The sequence below is a fragment of the Opisthorchis viverrini genome, assembly GCF_000715545.1.
Source record: "Opisthorchis viverrini unplaced genomic scaffold opera_v5_64, whole genome shotgun sequence".
Classification (NCBI taxonomy): Eukaryota; Metazoa; Platyhelminthes; class Trematoda; order Opisthorchiida; family Opisthorchiidae; genus Opisthorchis; species Opisthorchis viverrini.
This window is the reverse complement of record NW_008751720.1, coordinates 616,710-637,548: the sequence shown is the minus strand read 5'-3', so window position 1 is coordinate 637,548 and position 20,839 is coordinate 616,710. Positions and strand designations below refer to the sequence as shown.

The following is a 20,839-nucleotide window of genomic DNA, read 5'->3' as shown; positions in this document are numbered from 1 at the left end:
GCCCTGAGCCTAGCCCTCTCCCTCCAAGATGGGTATATGTTTTTCTCGCCATCGCCAAATGTCTTATCTTCGGACTTTCTCACTATTCTGACCAATGTCCGATTTCTCACTACCGTCTCATTCACGCCAATCCAATAATACGGACGATCCGGGACGAGACCCAACACAAAAGATTTCGCGTCATCCCGTGAGTAGACGGTAACAAAAAGGGAATGTCGCGAACCAGCCTACTTTAGACATCCATAACAGACAAGGCGTCCTTGTGATAGGAACACAGAACATATGGACACAAACACGAAACCGATTGATTAAAAAACAATCGATGAAATGGCTGCACTACAAAGAGTACGACACTCCATGAAACGGCTCAAAATTTTGAGCCAACCGTCTGTCTTCAGGTTGTTCAAAATTTGCTGAGGTGTAGTTTCCTCATAGAAATGGAGTTCGTGGAAAGTGTTCTGGGGTGAGCCGCCAACCAAGTTCATCATTAGCACCCGTACATATTGCTCCCGGACACAAAGAAGGGGATCAATTAGTCAAACTTCGAATTTATTTTACCGCTATTTAAATTCTTTAGCATGTGGAGACTGCTTTTCACGTTGAGACGAGGCTAGTCGTTCTCTCAGTTTTGTCGGTAAGCAGCACACTACACTTCGCACGAAGAATGTTCAGACAACCAAAACTGAGTGACTTTACTGGTGAACACTGACTGCGCACACCACTTCGTTATCGTGACAGCGGCTGACTCAAGCAGCCCAGGGACCGTGTCGCGGTTTGATGGCGCGCGCAAGTCAGAGCGGCACGTGATTTGACCTTGCTGTGCATACTGCGTCACGTGCTACCGACCAGTATAACATTGACAGCTGTGTTGGTTGCGGCACTTGTGAACCATGCATTCCCACCAACCTCATCTGAACAATTCGCGTCCTATCCCGGTTAATCCACGCTGAACAGGTGAACACTACTCGGGCCTCGCTCAAGTTAGAGCCAATCAGCAATCCATAATCCTGCCCGTGCCGGAATTCGAACCCGGAGATGCAACGTGTGAGACTAGAGAGTTACTCATACCCCACCAGCGTGGGCTAGATGGACCTGAACAGGCAAGCCTGTCCGTCTCACACGACGTTTCGGATGTTGGTCATTATTGCAAATGTGACAGGAAATTTTTCGAGCATAGCCCACTACGTAAATGGTCCCCCTTCCGGAATTTTCTGCAGCAAGCTCATCTAGCATGCAATCAAAGCCGTTTAAAAAACCGTTAAGTTGCTGCTTCCACAGAATGGCCTCGATTTTTCGTCGGACTACGACAGATCCCCTGGAGTCATGATCGTATTCATTCGGCAGAATTCTTATGCAGGATTCTTATCCACCCAAACGATGCGATATCGATCTCATCAGATCAGACAGAAAATCACTCCGGACGATGAATTAGATGAGTAAGAATGGATCCATTTTTGAAGGTCAGAAATGTGTTTAGAGTCTTTGCTGTGGAACTCCAGGTTTATACAGTTACCGCTGACTTTCGATTGATTTTTAAAGCCATGAGGAGGTGTAATACATCGTATCGCCTGTATAATTGAAGTTGACAAGTATAATGTCGACACAACTTCACTTGAAGCCCAAATTACAGCATTATTGGCGCAAAAGAAGGGAATCAAACTACTCTATAAAAATCCTAGTATCCTGGACAGTTGCATTTCACAACAAGTAGGTGGACTGTCGGCATTGTGGGAGGGGGCATGCTGAAGTTTTTTTTTTACAGCCAATGGACAGTGCAGTTTGGGAAAACTTGCTTTGCACGACCGTCCGGAATCCCGGACCGTTCCTTTTGGATTTTTTTCACTGGACAACAGGCTACACGGAGGCAGCCAGTCCTAGGACATCTTATCCTTTCTATGTTATTTCTGGGTGTTCTGTTATTCAAACAGGTGATTAGGTTCAACTTTCATCGAGCAAAAGTTTCACGGCGCATATGGCAGCCCTTGTTTTCGAAATTTACTGCGCTTGATGTGTCTATGAATGTGACTGCCTTCTGGTACCCGCCTTACAGGCCGATGCAAACTTTACCATGGCTACCTTCTTCGGTAACTGCAGTATCTTTAAAGCCAATCCGCTTTGCGCCAATGTTCTTTTGTTTGCTGCCACCCTATAATCGATTATTGGGTAGGCATAACCTAACATTTCCTAAGACGAACGTGTTGGATACAAAGATTTATTCGTGAAACGTACTGTACTCTTCTTCCGCTACTCCTCAAGTGAAACATCCAGTTGGCCAAAAGTTGGTAAAGATGACAGAAGGATGGCACGTGCAATCATCTTCTCTGGACAACGTGATTTCCCCCTTCATTTTGACACATCGAGATTAACTTTTCGGAAAACGGCTAATTGCGTTCAGTCTCGCTAATTTTCATTGGGAAACATCAAGCTTGAATTGACGAATAGTTGGGGGAATAACTGTTTTGTGACCCCCAGTTGAATAAATTCCAGCTCACTAAAGACAGACTGATTTTAACTTTGCTTTCATCTTCATAAAAGTCTAACAACTTTCTCCAATTTGAAAGCACCATTGTAATGCCTACTGACACATTTGCGTCCTAATCATGTGACCTCACGATTTTCAGAGACAAACATGGGGTCATGTGGTACCCATTCTCATTGGCCTAAATCCCAGGCAACTTTGCGGTTTAATTAAGTAATTATCGGATGTCTTGATTAGATGGCCCATTAGTAAAGATACACTTTCTGCTATTCGGATGACCTTGCAATATCGTTACATGATAATCACGAGAAGCATCCCCATATCACGCACGGTTTTAGTAGTTTTGGTAATAAGGTGGTGACAGCTTTTACTTCCTGTGGTTCAGTCCCGCTGAACGGGAGAGGATGTGTTGCCCGCGTTTGTGAATCACTTCAACGATCAATTGAATGGTCCGTATCAGTATGGATGGGGCTGTAGCACGCATTCCAACCCAAAGTTGCAGTTCTCATCGATCACGGTGGATGCTTCGTAGTTTTTAAACTGCCGAAAAATTGTCACCCACCATATATTCTGTTTCGATGACCTCTGTGACCGTTGCCCATACCAATTTTCGTGAACACAGTAATTCCAGGTTGGTAATCTTCCTTCCTCGGTTGTGCTTCATTTACTGTGTTGATACAGCGCGCGCCGGTGGAAAAGGCCTTCTAAAAAGGAAGAAGTTTTAAGGCTCTTTTGGTCCTAAGTGACATGCTACCGAAGACAGGCATGAGAACGACTTTGTTCTGTTCGTCGAGCGCACACAGAGTCCATGTTGAAGACAACCGAAGTCGAGAATACTACGTAACCGGATCTTCGCATCCATCATGAATGAGGTCGATACACTTGACCGAACTTGGTGGATATCCATATTTTGCAGTCAGACTTCAAAAAGTAATTTTTGAAAGGCAGTTGTAACGAAATTCGGTCTTTAGAATAAGTGCTGGTATGCAAAGGATAACAAGGCTTTTGTCTCGCGGATCCGCATAAAACCCCTGTTCACTTCGTATCCGATATTGTCCTCGGCCTGTTTCGTTTCCCCATCCTTCATACACCTCTAGTTCCGGGATAACACCTGGGAGTCCATATTGTTATCCATTTCGGGATGCGGTACTCGATGTTGGGTGCATGAAAATCCATACTGCCCTCAAAAATCCGTAAACCAATCCGGGTAGTTATGAATGTGCTTCAAACGAAAAACCACTTGGGATGTTGCGGTACTAGTTAAAACCAAGAACAGGGATTTTAACGTTGTCGTTATAATTTACACTTTTTAAGGATGTGCTTCTCTACCGCACTTTTTGAAGCCCTACGGTAGGATAAGTCACAAATGAGCTCACCTGGCTGTCGACAACAAAAAATAAGATGTATTCTCCCGTAGGTGAAAAATGCGAAAACCAAACACCTAGTACAATCTCAACAGGATTCAAGATTGTTTCAACGGGACATACTACTCATAGGGCTGCTGAAAACTCTGACAGCCAAACACCGGTTTCATCCTTTTTTGACCTCATCAGGTGGGCACAGTCTCCAAGATTCTGTGATCCAGATGGTTCAGTTGATTATCCTGGATGAGTAACCGGTATTCTAGAAGATACCGTCCTTTTACACGGGTAAACAGCGAGACTGTTTGCCTCAAAGTTTTTGTTTGCATACGCGGTTATTCACGCATTACGGTACGTTATTGGGCGTATAGTGCCCAGTAATTTTGTACAGTCATTTTTGGCGGCAAATATGGCACAGGAAATAGATGGTTGCATTGTTATATTACCAATTTTTCGAAATAACCAGTAAAAAAATCCTCCCCACTCCCAGATGTCAGCCTCGAAAAGCGTGTATTGGTTCTGCTTGACAGATTTATTCACTCACAGATGCGGTGATTGACGAGTCAAGTACCACCTGATCGAAACTGTTCAAATCCAACGTGCATGCTGGATTCGAATGCCTGTGGGAAGTATGATTGTTCTGTTCACGGGCATGCATATGTCAGCGCCAGGAGACAAACAAGTAGTCCGGCACCAATGATGACAGTGTGTAGTCATAACGTGCACGCGAACATGGCTGGCATATTGGGCGAATAAGCGTTTCAACCCCCGTCAGACAGGAAGTCTGGAATTCTTCTGAATCGATAGCACTCGCTAATCTAGAATATCGGAGCACGAGAACATAATGGTAGAGCTGGCGACACATTGCGTTCAAACGATTCAGTGATTTAAAACAAATTCGGTTTTCGAAAAAATTTGGTGACAATCGGTAGATTTATTGCTGGGCAACGTTTCGCTTTTGACATAAAAGCTTCGTCAGGTCAAGTGACTAGAGGTTGGTCGAGATTTAAGGCGGAAGGAGAACCAATCAGCTAAGTCAACCTAATTCTCTGTTGGGTGTCGGCCGAGGGATTTTAGTGTGTTAGAGTGGTTGAACAAGCGTTGGGTCGGTGGGGAAACCTACATGTGCTTGGGTCCAGCCTAGGGTCTAGTTCTTCTGATTCGGTTCATTCGATGGTTCCTCTTGAACTTCGTTTGAACATTCTGTAAGTCTGTGTGGGTGAGCAAGTGCTAAGAAAGTTGTGTAAGGGGGATGCTGTGACCTTTGGTCGGTTGGGGTGCTCCACACCCTCGATTCTATTCACGCTGTGATGCTTAGTAATTTCCACCGCCACGGCTATCAGCCGTTGTGGTGTGAATCGCAGTCCCCGTCTTAAAACTTCCACATGCTCCAGATCTATTCCGTCCCGTGTCTAAGGCATGTACCGCCATCGCTGAGTCTTTGACCAGCGTTTGGTATTCTTCCGCATTCCTTGGTGGCTTGTTAATCCTTCTTTTATGCTCACCAATTCTGGTGTGCAATTCCCTGGCAGTTTGACCTATATAAACCTTAGCACAATCGTTGCAGTTAATTTTGTACACACAGTCCCTAGTCCTTTCAGCCGGCAGGGGATCTTTCAATTGGTTTCCTATTAAAATCGGTTTCCCATCAAAACCGAACTTTGGGTGAATTAAAGAATGAAAGTGTGTAAAAGACATCTTGCCACAGCAAACCCAGAGTTTCGATTTTTTACGTAATATATCAAGTAGGTGGATCCGCCCACTCGATCATTCTTGTGGTATAATTTTTCGTTTATGGAAAGCATAACGTTTCTATTGGAAACAGAAAGTATAAGTGTGTCGAGTCATTGACTCGTCTCTTTAGTCAACAACTGAAAAGAAAAGCACTAAAAAGAATGCATATGCAGGGCGAGATGGCCCAAGTGGTAAGAGCGCGAATTTACTGACCGAAAGGTCTGTGGTTCGAACCCGACCTCTGCCTCTCGACTTCCCCTGTCTAGGCTTGGGTAACCTGGCAGTATCCCAGCCCTCGTGCAACCTTCAGGTGGCATGGCAGTTAGGCACCGAAAGGGTGCTACAGCTGAACAGGGCAGTTTACCGATGAAGCGCTGAAACCGTCCAGTAACAGTCAGATCAAAACGTGACCCCATCGACAATGTAGACTAATCCTCCGTCAGCAGATTTCTCCCGAAGCTGCTGGTTCAGTGCTACCAAGCTTTGACATATCGAAATATCTCAAATGGGCAGCACGCCAGAAAGACGGCTGATGCTCACCAAATATCCACTCAACCCTGACGAGCCTACAACATATGCCCGCAAGGTTAACTGCTCGTATCTGTACGTATCCTGAAAAAGTACAGTAAATATAATCGTCCAGCTTAGCACCCTTTCGGTGCCTAGCTACCAAGCCACCCGAAGGAAGAGAGAGGGCTGGGATAGTGCTGGCCAGGTTACCCAAGCCTAGACGGGAGAAGTAGAGGCGCAGAAGTCAGAAACACGGACCTTGCGACCAGTGAATTCGCGCTCCAACCACTGAGACATCTCGCTGGATGACTAGTGGTTTCAGTGAACACAAACGGCACTCTTGGACGGCTTCGAAAAAATCTACTCATCTAAATAAATTGGACAGTGGCTAAACGAATTCTCTCCATGCTTCAGCTGAGAATCATCTGGTCAATTGTGATTCTGTGTGTATCGTGTGGCCAAATCCCAACGCGGACGCACTGAGACTTACTACCTATTCCGTAACCATCCACGTTACAACTTCTTTGCGCCAATAGATGTGACTGTCCCGAATTATCTATCATCTAATCTGACTTCCACCAACTCGTCAAGGTAGGGATGTGCGTCACCTACCCGGCCGTTCTATCCAAGGCCAATGAGACATCAGCAGTCCACATACCCTAACGTGCGGATACACACGTTCATGACACCCCCGTCAGTCACCCCACACAATGGGGCATTGACCCATCTGAATCTGTTAGTTTAACCTCGGTCATCGGTTCCTTGACCAATACCAACATTGGTTGTCGAAATTTTGGTTAGTTGCACTCGGAAAACTGACTTTATAATCACGAGCATCTTCACTGTGGATCACAAACAGCGCCGAATTCATTTCGGAGGAGTACCGTTGGGAATATGTGGTTCATTTGGCAACTTTTGTACATTTTGGGGATATCCATGCCGAATTCGGTGCAGCTGAAGCGGAGCAATTAGAATGGTTGGTTGTGATGGAGTAGTATCGAAGTTCATGGCTCAACAGTTCGGACAGCGCGGTAACCCGCAGAAGGGAAATATTCGGTCCTTAATATACAAGGGGAACTAAGCCAAACTGATATCTCCATTATCTGACTGGTCAAAGGGCTTCACCTACGTCTGTGGATTTAGGGTTGCGGTCAATACAGCACGCGCCTGGTTAGGTTGATTATCGATCGGCCCTGGACAGACAGCTGATAAGAGCAGAACGTCGCATTGGTTGACACCTCGGGTGTAAGTCGTCAGAGAGCCCCTAGACAACATTACTCTGAACACTTGTACCGGTTGACTTTGATCAAGTAACACCGTGTGATTCTCTCCGAGAGCTTGTACAGCAACGGCTGAGCCTTCTGAGTTTGCTCCTGATGCTTGTTTTCAGTTAAAAAAACACGCCTCTTGCGTAGAAGTTTTCGCACTCTCAGCTGTCTACTCTTTTGTCCCGTGTAAGTAGCATTGCGATCCTCGTAACAAACCTTGTACACAGTCATTCTGATTACCTGAGAAAATGAGATCCTTAGGGTCAGTTTAAAAATCCGCACAAAATCGATCGGAGATCTTCAGACGTCTGTATGGACGTCTCGCTTCTCGAGTGTTGCTTCGTTTACTTCTGTCTTTGTTGCAGTTCCCGGAGGGTTTTTATGGCGTGATGTCTCTTTTTTTATTTAACCAACTGTTCTCGGTGCGGTGAACAAAAACTCGTCCATTTGCTGCTTTCTTGCTACAGTTTGGAGAAACCTTGCTGCACGTGGCTGTGAAGACGGGATGCTTGGAAATTCTGAGATATCTCATCACAGCCGGATTGGATGTCACTGGAACTGACCATGTAAGTACATCTATTATGTCAGTCCCAAAATAACGGCTGTGAGGGGGATATGCTTTACTGGACCAACAGATGTTTTCCAGATGTTTAATTAAGTTTTCTGTAGTTCATTTTTAGAATACACACAAACGAATGCAGCTGTTTTGGGTAGTATTTAGTTGTCTGGGTGCACCNCCCCTAAGGCATTCGTAGTAATAACGAATTAGTTATAAGCGTCTGGCAAACTTTCCATTAATGGCTACCATGCCATTCGAATAAGTTACAAGGGATGCGATATCTCCAGATTGTCCAAGTCTAGGCAGGAGCAGTTGAGGTGCCAAGGCTGCCTCTGAACCATATACTTCCCGGTCAGCAAGTATTTCTGAAAAAAAAACTCGAGAGCAATTGATCAGTACTGTAATTTTTGTGCCACCCCCTCAGTATCACCCGAGTCAACCTTATCGCAATCCCACTCTCATCAGTACGGATGAAACAACATAACCAAGATCAATTTGCTATCCTTCAGGTTGGAATGAAACTTCAGAAAATGGGCTATTGATAAGTTTAAATGTAATTACTGTGTTTTTGCCTACCCTGTTTGGACACACCTATTAACATGGTCTACTTGAGAGAAAAACGTTGTCTAATCAATTCATCACATGTTCCTTAACGTTTGTCTACGGTAACTGAAGCAGTGACAGACATAAACACTGTCGTATAAACACTGATGAGAACGGGAATAGTGTTTTGAGGTTTGAGAAAGAGAGGAGAGAAAATGTGGGCCCGAGTGAGTGTACTACTTCATCTGAGAACAAGTCCTAACACACGTCTGGACTTGTGGTAGAAAAAACTTCATTGTCGTCCACTCATGGGCTACGCCTCTCTGTCAATTTGTCCCTTCAGAGGTGTACTATTTCCACGAGTAAAACATTGATTGGATAAGCGTTGGCTTCATTAGAATGGACTCCCTGTCAAAGTAAATTTTCGGAGCAGAGTCATCAAATATACTTTTCACCTACCAAATCTAAACTTGAATAATGATCAAAGGTTCCTTTGAATTCCTGTCTGTCACAACGATCGATCATTCTTCTCAGATCCAAACCGGGCTATAAAAACTGTGAATGGGGCCCGTGATGGTTTCAACCTTTCCCAGGAAAGGTGATGTGTGTTCTGAATGGTATGACTTACAGGAGTGAGTCTTGAGCTAGCATCGAGAATTGTAGGCGTTACAACGACCTGGTCTGAGTGAATGCCCAATCACACAAGGAGTTCCTGGTCAATTTTCCAGGTGTTGTTTGTCGTGTAGTCCACGGAAGGACCCGGAATAGTCCACTTTTTGATGCGTTGGGGTATGCAGAAATCCCGTAACGTGTCTGAAAACAGCAGGTAACTAATTCGCTTGAGCTGGGTAGACAGCTGCAGGAGTTAAGAGTAAAATATACATTGGCTTTCCGTAGAACACTTTGAACTTCAAGGTACATAAATCGGAATTTTGTTACTTTTTTCAACGTGGTTTGTGTTTTTCGTGCATTCGCTGATCCCGATTGGCTTCTCTGCTACCCTATTGTTTGTTGCTCCGTCTCTGTGCGTCGGTACATTGTCCTACGGAGATACCCACAGTGTGGTTCTGATTGACGTTAGGATCACCAAAAGGACGTCGATATTAACAAGATCACAACACCCGCTCAAGAAAGCAAATCCTTGAATCCGAAAAGCAAGCTGACTAAAATCACGGAAGCCAATAGAGCTAAGTAATATTTCCTTCACGAGTTCAAGTGCTTTTCACGGTCGTGTTACTAAGCCATAAAGACTTGAGGTGATAGACATTGAGAGTTACGCGAAACCCACTAACTTTCGCGCAGGTACTTCAGTGTGGTCGATTTTTTACAATTTCCCGTGCAAACTTCAATAGATCTTGGGAGTATACTGAATACATCTGCAGAAGTACCTTTGGAGATTCATGGGGCATACTTCATATAAACGATAGATGTTGTCATCAGATTAAAAACAGATTAGGCAACATTGAAAGAGCGAGTAAATCAAAGCCGAACCAGTTCATTGTCGCCTGACGATTAGGCCTGAGGCCTGCAAAAGTGCCATTTAGATATAAAGACACTGAACTCAAGGGTTCAATAAAGTTTCGTGGGCGAGGTCCGGAAAAGCAAGCTACATACATTTTCCCGCCGAAAAACAGAATACTTCCGTTAAATTTGACCAGAGTTGGTGGTAACGCCGAGGGGCTGCTTTCATGTTAGAATGTCAGTCACGCTTAAACAAACCAAGGGTGTAGGCAATGAAATTTCACGGGGTTTCAGGTTTCAGTGAAAATTTTTTAGGACAAACAATCACAAGGTGGTTATTCTGATGTCAGAAGATCAGCTCAGCGGCTACTACACACGTGGAACTAATTTGCGTTCTCCTACGCTACTGTGGGTGACTTGCAAAGGACAGTACCATCAAGTCACCGACAGTTAGAGGGAACCTAGACCAAGGATACATTTCGAATCGACAAACAAATTGCAAGACACATAACAAGCATTGTGTCTAGCCTCATCCAGTTACCAAGCTCGGAAAACTACTATTCATAAGGTGCGCATAACTGGTACGTCAGAACAAGGGTGAAAAAGCTGTAAAATGCCTCTATTTTTAGACAGGCTTCAATCTCCACCGAGATGCTCCAGTCTGCTTATTATCAACAGGCGGAAAGTAATCCTGCGAAACCTCGGTGATTTTCACTCTTTATGGGGGGTCAAGGTATGCACATTATGTTTTTACATTTAGAGTGAATATAATTAAAACAAAGAATTATGAGTGAATTTGAAATCTTCATCGTTTGGACAGTTTTTATCCTTCTATCAAAGTGTGGACAAATAAAACACGAGTATAAGGTACTTGGACAAATGACAATTTGATTGGAAATTTATTATCAGCATTCAGTGCAAACTTCGTTTGATTCCACCAGGAGATGCAGTAGATACGTTGAGCTTGAGACGTCTAGGTGTTGTTTAATGGGAGAACTTACTGACCGGAAGGCTCGTGGTTCGAACCTCATCTCAGCATCTCGACTGCTTCCTCCTGGGCCTGGGTGACCCGTGCGCGTTCCAGCCCTCGTGCTTCCCTCAAATGGCATGGCTGCTAAGGACCAAAACGGTGCAACAGGCCAAAACGGTGCAACAGTCGGCCAGATTATTATCTATTATGTATTGGATTCACTGGACTACTAAAGGGCCCAAACAAGGATGGAACAGCCCAACCGCGCTACGTAACTTTCCGGCATAAATGAGCTCCGATCAGAGGGCAAAAATTCCATTCACACAGAAAGTGTTTTCCGGATCCGAGCGTAAAAGTCCACTAGTTTTCAGTGAAACTGGACAGTGCTTTCAGTTACCTGCATACCTTGGAAAGCCTGAGCAATGAGGCCGTCAAAGGCCGGAGTGAAGCAATCCACATTTCCCGTAGAATTTCCCATATTCCAAATGAGGTCTTCACGAACCTTCGTGCCGTTCGGTTCACTTAGCTGGTACATAAAATAGTCTTATATTTTACCTCATAGGGTCCGTGGCTAATCAGCTGTGAACGTGGTCTGAATCAAACACATTGTAAAGAATTTTGTGCCATTGTGACCCTATGCTTCCAAGGTAATCTTTAGCCTCACAGACCAACAATCATTGTTCTCCACCTCGCGCAAGTCACAGCTTATGGGAAGACCAGGACCGATTGTCATCTGTTTTGTAGTTGGAACCCAGGAAGCCATTGTCAAGAAGGTCTCTAGAGCAAACGACCCTGAAGATCTATAAGATGTATGCTCCTACTAAGTAGGAAACCCCTGCAGAGTGATTAATAGCCGTTTGACATGGATTGAACGTTCTTGCCGGATGACATCTCGAATAAACTTCCCATATCCAGTAGACATTTTGTGGCGCTTTACATCTGCGAATCCGCGAAAGATTGGAACGGGGATGGCAAAATGAGCATCTTAGGAGATAAAAATCTCTATTCAGAACAACGTACGGGACTCAGTCTCTCGGTGAACGAATGAGATGCAAAAACTAGATTTGTGGTTATTCGTTTACTTGATCTCGGGTTCTTTAGGGTGACAGGCAGAAAAACCAGAAAGTATCATGATATCCAGGGTCATTTCAAGCTTGCTGGATTTGTGTACGACTTTGTGTCCAGCTATCTGGTCATACGAAATTACTTCAGTGACAAACCAGTTACAACAATAGTAATCAACTTTCGACCATACAAGCTTCAAAGGAAGCTGAAGGCTGAACCGAAACGGACAGTTTCTACGGGACTTTCACGCCTAGTAAATGTGTTGTCGAGAAGACACATTGACAAACAGACGGTTTTCTGCACATTGTCCTCAGATCAATGCATATCTATTGTGATACCATTGTTTATTGAAAAGTTAAGTTATGCTACTCATGGCGCGTCCAACACAAAAGGAGTTATTATGAACAGTCGGTGCCTGACTGGTAGAAGTACCGGTGGGTTAAATAAGCAATGCAATGTCTGTTCTTCAGGTAATTACGTTAGTGCTTGCAACGGCTTTCTGTGTACTTTACTGTTCAGACTAAGGCGAGGTTGGCCGTGTCTGATTGTAGAAAACGCTTGGAGAGTCTGGCCTGGAGGTGATTTATCAGTGCAATTACTAGTTCGTTTATTCAAAACAGAGATTCACATGTTCAATTCTTCCAATTCAGGTGTACAGTTTCGCCATTCAAACACTGTGAACACTCCGGAAAGCGAAGCCTACAAAGTTGCCGAATATGAATTTCTATAACTGTGGTTGTGCGGATTTTCGTCTAACAACGTCATTTCATTTTTTTTGGACCGACTTACCAGACCATACTTTATGGATTCGAACAATGGATTTGTTATCATCTGACATGGAAAATACGAATAACTATTTGGACACCCGAGAAACTTCGGAAACTTCAGAACAGCCCCCAACTGGGATTCTGGCTGGTCGGAAGCCTGTCCTCAGTACAGATTCAGCGACTTTGTTCGATGTGACTCACTCGAAAAGTGCTCAAAACTTCGTGTCACCAGACCAGGGCATTAACTCATTGATACATGGGTGAAGTATATGCGAAGTGTCCTCTGACTGATGGTTGGCAGTTTCACAATGTCTACACCATGTACTAAGTACTATTCTTCGCTGTTCCTTGGCTGAAAAATGTTCTCATAATTGCATGGCTTGACAATTAACCAGTATTTCTGTCTGTCTGTCTGTCTGTCTGTCTCTCTGTATGTATGTATGTATGTATGTATGTATGTATGTATGTATGTATGTATGTATGTATGTATGTATGTATGTATGTATGTATGTATGTATGTATGTATGTATGTATGTATGTATGTATGTATGTATGTATGTATGTATGTATGTATGTATGTATGTATGTATGTATGTATGTATGTATGTATGTATGTATGTATGTATGTATGTATGTATGTATGTATGTATGTATGTATGTATGTATGTATGTATGTATGTATGTATGTATGTATGTATGTATGTATGTATGTATGTATGTATGTATGTATGTATGTATGTATGTATGTATGTATGTATGTATGTATGTATGTATGTATGTATGTATGTATGTATGCCTGCCTGTCTGTCTGTCAGTCTGGCACTGTTTTAACTTGTACTCCACTCCGGACGGAGGTGACCTTTGGTTTGATGAAGAGGATTTGGCAACAGGACATTTAGGAGACCCTGGAGATAAAAACGTCCTGTAGTTGACTCAACCCCTCGATGCAAAGTACATTTTACAGCCTCATTTGATTGGTCGCCAAGTTCTTCAGTAATGATTGCATCTCAGGTCATCAGATCTACCTTCTTCGTTTGTGTCAGCTAGTTGATTTTCTATACAAACAGAGGAACGAAGTTGGAATAGAGTAGATGCAATCGTACAATCACTTGTGCCATTTCGAGCACACCTTTTAAAATGTACTTGGCTACCATTGGAATCTGCGTTCGCTTCCAAAAGAACTTCTTAGTCTTGGTAAACTATCTACAATCAGTTCAGTCGCAGTTACTTGGGCATTCAAGAGGTTTATTCTGACCAGAGTGGGTTCAATCAGATATCAGCTGATCACGTGTCATTCACTTAACCAGTAAATTAATATCCGTGATATTATATCCACCCACATCAGGATTGGAAGACGCCGCTACTGTGGGCGATCGAAAACCAACAGCACGCATGCGCGGCGGAACTCATGAACTGGGGTGCTCGGACGGATACTTGTGATAGGGTAAGTCCTTACATTGAAAAAAAAACGAAAGCAATTTCAACCCTAAATGAACACAGGGGTATGATTGGACTGCAATGGTGTTTTTTGAAAGATGTCCATCACATGGGCTATGCCATAAAACCCAAAAAATCATGATTTATCTGCTTGATAAAGATAATACTTGATGCGTATGTGACGCATGTTTGGCTGGCCCGAATGACCAGGTCACTAGACATCAATATATTATGAGGTTAGATGATGTTGAGCGATAACACGTGTCGAGCGCCAGAAGTTAAAATGAAAGCTGCTCAATGTGGATTCATTGTTTAATATAAATTGGAGGTGAGATGGTCCAAGTGGTTCGAGCGCGAATTTACTGAACCCGAACTCCGCCATTCGATTTCCTCTGTCCAGGCTTGGGTAATCTGGCTAGCAGTATCCCAACCCTCGTGCTACATTCGGGTGACATGGCAGTTGGGCACCAAAAGGGTGCGACAGCTGAAGAATTAATTTAAATTATTCGACAGTCACGAATGATTGACTGAATTTCATTAGCAGACTAGCACCATAAGTGAACCGCACAATGATCTCACAAGACCATGTAAATTGATTTCTGCTGGGAGAGAGTGACAGATCCTGTTCGAGCTGCTTCGATCAAACGCATTAGAAATACCAAAAAATTGACAGACGGGTGTGAAGAAACTGGTGGATCAAGAAGCGATGACGTCTCATTGAGAGGGTATTTGTTTGTTTTCCGATCATTTTCTATTGAAACCTTCAGTGGAACTGTGTTAATAGCCTCTGACTGATGCTTCCACTTGGACCTTCTGCAGCACATTCTAATGAAGGTTAGTAGAACCGAGATTGAGCTAATATTCAGTTGATCACCTTGTTAACACGAAGTCAGTTTTCAAATGGATGTATGGCCAAACCTGTGTTGAACTTCAGGTTCAATTTGTAAATATGTTTGATGAGACTAAGCCTCTATGATGAATAGAAAGAAATATAGAACCTTCAGTGGGTCGTCGAAGAATGGTCAGCAACCCTGACTGCAGTGATGAACCAAGGAATGACAGATACCTTTCTTTCACCAATGAAGCTTTAGATAAGCTTCTTAGGTTTAGCTGAGACTGGATTAGCTCACAGTTGACAGCATTCAATCATGTTTTTACCGACACCATAAAAACGAAGTAGCTTGACTGACTGAACTTTCTGGAACCGACCACACCATTCCTAGCCTGGCACTTCGTTTGCGACTCCACGAAAACGGGACTTCTTCAAATTTGTTCTCTCAATATCTCTGACCTATCAAGCGAAGTGATATAATCACAGAAGTATCGCATGTTAGCACACGAATGTATGAAAGGAGCAGTTTTGACCTTGAAGTTACGAAGACATAGCACATCGATCGGGATATCGGCCATTTGCTCTGTGACCAATACAATTCGAGTGGAGGTCAAAAGACCGGGTCTTTCGCTGCATAACCGAGGTATATGCCCGAGGAATCGAAATGAAAACCCTGGCATTTATCTTCTAAAAGAATCCACGTAAAACTATCTTAGAACTGTTGAAGCCGTATGGTAAAGCGATACTACTGGTTTGGTTGACTGGATCAGATTGTGCACCATACAATTCACGCGGTTGTATTTAGGGCCTCCGGCACTCACATCGACCAACCAATCAGATTTGACTGTATCAGACCGGAGTGTGTTCTAAGGCCATGGCTATCTAAAACAAGCTTCTGTGGACATCTTTACACTATCGCTTTTTTGTGGTCAGTAGTGTGTGGTTGAATTACCGACTCCACAATTCACTATAACCTGGAACAGCCTTCTGAAACGCGTTAGGATTGACCACACAACAATGCCCAACGTTGCTTGATTAGGTTTCCATTCACACCAGTCTTGCTTCTATGCTCAATCACACAGCACTGTCAGCTAAACTGGCGTTCTTTTCAACCGTAGAGAGGAAATACGGCACTGCATGTGGCCTGTTTTGTCGGTGACCCAGATATGACACGACTCATCTGCAAGCACACCATGGAATTGAACAGTTTAAACTCGGTGAGTGAAAAATCCATATTCTGAGAGCACTGAGTGTTTTCAATAGCGCTCATCTATTTGCTTCGTTATCTGCACTCGGTGTTCGGGAAGTGTAATCTTGAGGCCGAACTAATGTCAATCATTTCATATGTGACATTCATTTGTACACACAGAGATTGTGTATACCTTGGTTCTTCTTTGTACCTTCTTGGTGAAAAAGATATGGCATTCAATATTGTTTTTTTTTGCTTATAAGGCTCATTTCAGCGCACTGTTCTTGTAAATGGCGAATGGCGACATTTAAGTTTCAGGCGACTGATCAGCTGGCCTTTTATCGATAACCTACAAAGATCTAAAACTCAGGATCTCTTTAAAGTGACAAGTTCAGCTATCACTTCTACACTGAAAGGCTCAGAATAAGTGCACAGGTTCTTATTTTGTGGACTTATTAGTTGTGCATATTTCTCGCGGGATTGAAACCCTCGACTTTTCGTGTATTAGGCTGATCCTGAGCTATTCAGCCATGGGTGGATGACCAGCAACGGGACTGACTAACACTTAAGTAGTATGTCGCACCACTCATCTCCCAGTCTCATGCCATCTGCATTGTATGGTCACGTTTTGACGGGTTCCGCAAGTAGCAACTTCTCCGCAGAAAGGTTCACGAAGTAGCTGATAAGACAGGAGTAGCCAAATGGCATACATCACAGTTGCTAACGGAAAAGCTGAGAAATTGAACCACCCAAGGAATCAGTGAAGTTCGCAATGAAGATGAAACGGCCGTATAGGTCTATGTTACTGTCACCTGTAAACCGACTTGAATCACAGGATGAAATTTCAACTCAAACTTTCACATTCCCAACTGCCGAAAAAGTTTTGTTTTACTATGTATCCTCGAAATCCGCAGATGACTACCAATGGTTTGACCAGGGTGTAAATGGGCAAGAACACTGCTCTGAGGTTTTCATCCCTCTTCGGTAGCTCATTGTTAAAAAAACCGTAGGACAGCAGTCGAACTGATTGACAGATGGTAATCGATACTAAGAAAAAACCATCACTTAGTATGTGAAATTTTATCCCAGCAGTTGGAAGTTATTGGTTGAGGAATCAGTCAATACCGAATAAAGTGATTTAGACTGTGTAATTCGAGGGTTGTGGCACTTCGGCCAGCCCAAACTGAAGTCACCCATATTGTCGACTACCCGCTGATGGACGAAGGATACAGCCTTCATCTACTAACACAAGATCACGGGTTCGAATCTCACTGGCAAAGTTTGTGCCTGTTTGAATGATGTCATTTCAACAGAAACTTCTCAAGCTATCAGATTCAAGTCGATTATCGTGCAGGCGATCTGCATATTACACTTTAGTTTGGCCATATAGAACGGACTATTGAACGAAAAACGTCAGCTTTTTCTATGCCTGTAAGATAACAGTAATTCATTTTAAGGCTGTATATCTGATATATATGATTCTTATTGATGGCTATGGACCACCGTCAACCGTAGCTGACTGCTGGCTACCCGCCGTCCCGAAATGCCAACCGAAGTACTCGTGATTTCCCGTAGTTTGGTCTAACAGCTTCAAATTTCAAGCGCTGCACCGGAGTTCAAAAGTGGTACCTAAAAGGTTAAATTTTGAGCTAAACTTACAAGCTCGGTTGAATATTGCGTGCTGCATGCCAACAGTGCCGAGTAAATGGCTAACGAAAAATAATTCAAATCTGCTCGTCTAGTTAGACGTGATTCTTTTGATGTCAGGCATTTCCCAGTTGTTCACATCTCCAGGGTGCTGCCAGAGCTCTATAATCATGGAAGTTGAATCGAGTGACCTCTACAGGATGACGGTGTCTGGAAGTGATTTTAAGCACTATCCATCAAACTTGGTAGGATTTCTCAGAAACCCTACGACTCTCAACAAGACGAAAATATATGCAGCTAAGGAGAGTGGACGAACGACGGTGGACAGTTTCGGGATGTCCTTTTCGGACCAAAAGCGTTAACTGAAATTTGGTATCGATCGGATGCCTTCGCTGTTATTAAGTAGTCACTGTAAAGTTCTCATGGAAACTACCTGATCCTAGCTAACAGCCAAGCCACCAGGAACTTCACTCCTTTCTAATGTCACCTTTTTGCAGTTGTGATTCATATTGATACGATTCTCTGGACAGGTGTGAATCAAGTACGCCGTTTTTTCGGGTAAAGACCGTTTAGATCGAGCGTTGTACGCACCTGAATTTTATGATTGCGATTGACTGTTTCTAAGCTTGGCATTCAGTTTTATCTCGAACGAAGACATAATGTATAATTGTGCTTGAGTGCGTTTCATCCGCGGTGTAGTATTTTTACCAATTTCGAGAAACTTTGACAATAAACACTTTGGCTAAGGTTTGTAACGGACCTTGAACGCGAAAAGGACGTCTTTTCTAAGCACGTCAACATTTTCCACTTCCTACAGTTCATTTCCTAAAGAATTGGCATTAGCACTGTGCACTTTTGTATCCAGTTTGGGTACGTATTTTATAGTATGTACCATTTAACATCACCTTATGAACTAAGACTCGAAGGGTGCTCATTGGCTAGTAGTTAAAACTAGGTCAAGGTTGTAGCAGTACTTTTGATAGTCAAGAATTTTAACGGACAACAGCCAGGCATGCGATTCATGCACAAGCCAGCATTCTGATTGGTTAGTTGTGCACAAGCCAGGAAGCGCGCGCATTCAAAGTGCTTTTGTGCACTAGCCCAGAAAAAAAACGAGTTAAATTGTTGAGGCGCATAGACTAAGGAAAATGGATTGTTAGTGTGAGCGAGAAAATGGCATTAAACAATCTAAAGAATTCACTCCCGTAGATCTCTCATTTTGCGCGTGAAATGTGACGTTGATAAAATGAATAGATAAACTTAATATCACAAAATGTATCTACGTACCTTAAAATGCCCTCCATCGACCTTCCCTTCTTCACATGTTTCTGACTACCCACATCGCTTCTTCCAGTAAAAGCTTGGCAGGGCCTCGACATCTGTGTTTTTGGAAATCTCGATTCGGAATTAACTGTAGTCTTGAATATGTATGTACTCAGAACATTAAGTTGATTTGATCTTAGCTAACCAAATTTTATGCTGTACCAGTCTGTCAGCAGTAGCAGTAGTGTCCTATGAAGAAACGTGACAACGGTGAAAGTCGAAAAGAAGTCGGGCGACGTCGCCCGGATTCGAACCGTGGACCAGTAGGACCCTGCACAGAAGCCTACCCCACCTGCCCACCGAATTACAGGGGCCTCGTGGGGCAAACCTCTGCTAAGCAGCTAGGTCTCGTATGATGTATTCATATGTTGTGGTGTAGATCACGTGACTCGGACCAGCCAATCATTTGGTTTAGTTTGGCTTGTGAAGGAATCGACTCCCCAACAACCACAGCACGCCTCAAAGTAATTTAGGTGTAGTTTTGAGTATGCAGCGCAAATATCGATTTAACGTTGTTACAGGATCTCGAGGGTCGTTTTCTTTGTTTTCTACAAACTCATTATGATGATGACAAAGCTTGTTGAACATGTGCTTCCTTTATTTATTGGCTGAAAGGATGGATGCAGTCCCCTGCATATTGCCGCGAAACACGGGTTCCTCAAAACGGTTCGTGAACTTCTACTTGCCGGTGCAAACCCCGAAGTACGCAACAAGGTAAGCGTAGCAGGAAATACAACCATCCACCACATATGTGATATACTACTTACTAAAACGCCCAGGATATGACAGGAGGGTTATAAGCATTCAGTCGATTTCCCCTTATGTTATGTTCCACTTGAACCTAAACTGCATGCAATTCGGCAGATATACTCTTATGCAAATCCGTTTAGTATTCACGGGCGACTCTCCTGAATCTCTTGTGAATATGCTGCACAAAGGCCGCCTCTTGTTTCAGTTAGTAGGATATTCGAGATATCGCAGTATATTTTCGTAAAGGAAAATACTGAATTTTGTGAGCATGTGCGGTCACTGTGTGTGCGTGCTAGCGAAGCAATATTTGCTTCAGCGCATTTGAAGCCAATCAGTGAACTCCGATGCGAGCAAATTGACATTGTATTTTGCGCATTATCATATCTCTTATTTGTGTCCGTGGTACACGCAGTCGTGGGTCAGACGCGCATAACACGCATGAGGTCTGAACACATCCACGCAGCTGCGACGGTCGGTCCAGCTGTTTTGGATAGGTGACGAAAATGCTCTGTTGGTCACCACCTGTCTTGGCCACGGGGGAAAGGAGCGTGGATACTGTAAGAAAAAGTAAAATAGCACATTTCAGAAGAGCTTGGTAAACAGATAGGTGACTGCTCTGTTGGTCACCACCTGTCTTGGCCACGGGGGAAAGGAGCGTGGATACTGTAAGAAAAAGTAAAATAGCACATTTCATTTCAGCTTGGTAAACAATCGGTGGTTTTTATTCGGGCATATTTGCGCATATTTGCGGTCCGTGATAAACCACTTAGGGCAAGGCAACTGGTATCGACTGTACCCCAAAAGTGCAATCCAACCACGACTTTATGGCCTTCCAAAAATCCATAAACCAAATGTCCCGGTGAGACCGATAGTAGACAGAATAGGTTCCCCACCGCATGATTTGGCCAGATTCTTGGCCGGTATTTTAAAGCCCCTCACTGGGA

At 43.6% G+C, this 20,839-nt stretch overlaps 2 protein-coding genes across 2 annotated transcripts in view; both read left to right on the top strand.

Moving 5' to 3' along the window:
• T265_04085 (hypothetical protein) overlaps positions 1-12,680 on the top strand; it is a gene marked incomplete at both ends in the record, with an annotated part of 60,537 nt that extends 47,857 nt beyond the window's left edge. The window contains 3 exons of the mRNA XM_009168731.1: positions 7,820-7,918; positions 11,448-11,532; positions 12,601-12,680. Of these exons, the coding sequence (XP_009166995.1) occupies positions 7,820-7,918; positions 11,448-11,532; positions 12,601-12,680 (264 nt within the window). The remainder of the gene's footprint in view (positions 1-7,819; positions 7,919-11,447; positions 11,533-12,600) is intronic.
• Positions 12,681-12,765: 85 nt separating this feature from the next.
• T265_04083 (hypothetical protein) overlaps positions 12,766-20,839 on the top strand; it is a gene marked incomplete at both ends in the record, with an annotated part of 11,946 nt that continues 3,872 nt past the window's right edge. The window contains 5 exons of the mRNA XM_009168729.1: positions 12,766-12,909; positions 14,063-14,161; positions 16,105-16,203; positions 19,761-19,859; positions 19,954-20,125. Of these exons, the coding sequence (XP_009166993.1) occupies positions 12,766-12,909; positions 14,063-14,161; positions 16,105-16,203; positions 19,761-19,859; positions 19,954-20,125 (613 nt within the window). The remainder of the gene's footprint in view (positions 12,910-14,062; positions 14,162-16,104; positions 16,204-19,760; positions 19,860-19,953; positions 20,126-20,839) is intronic.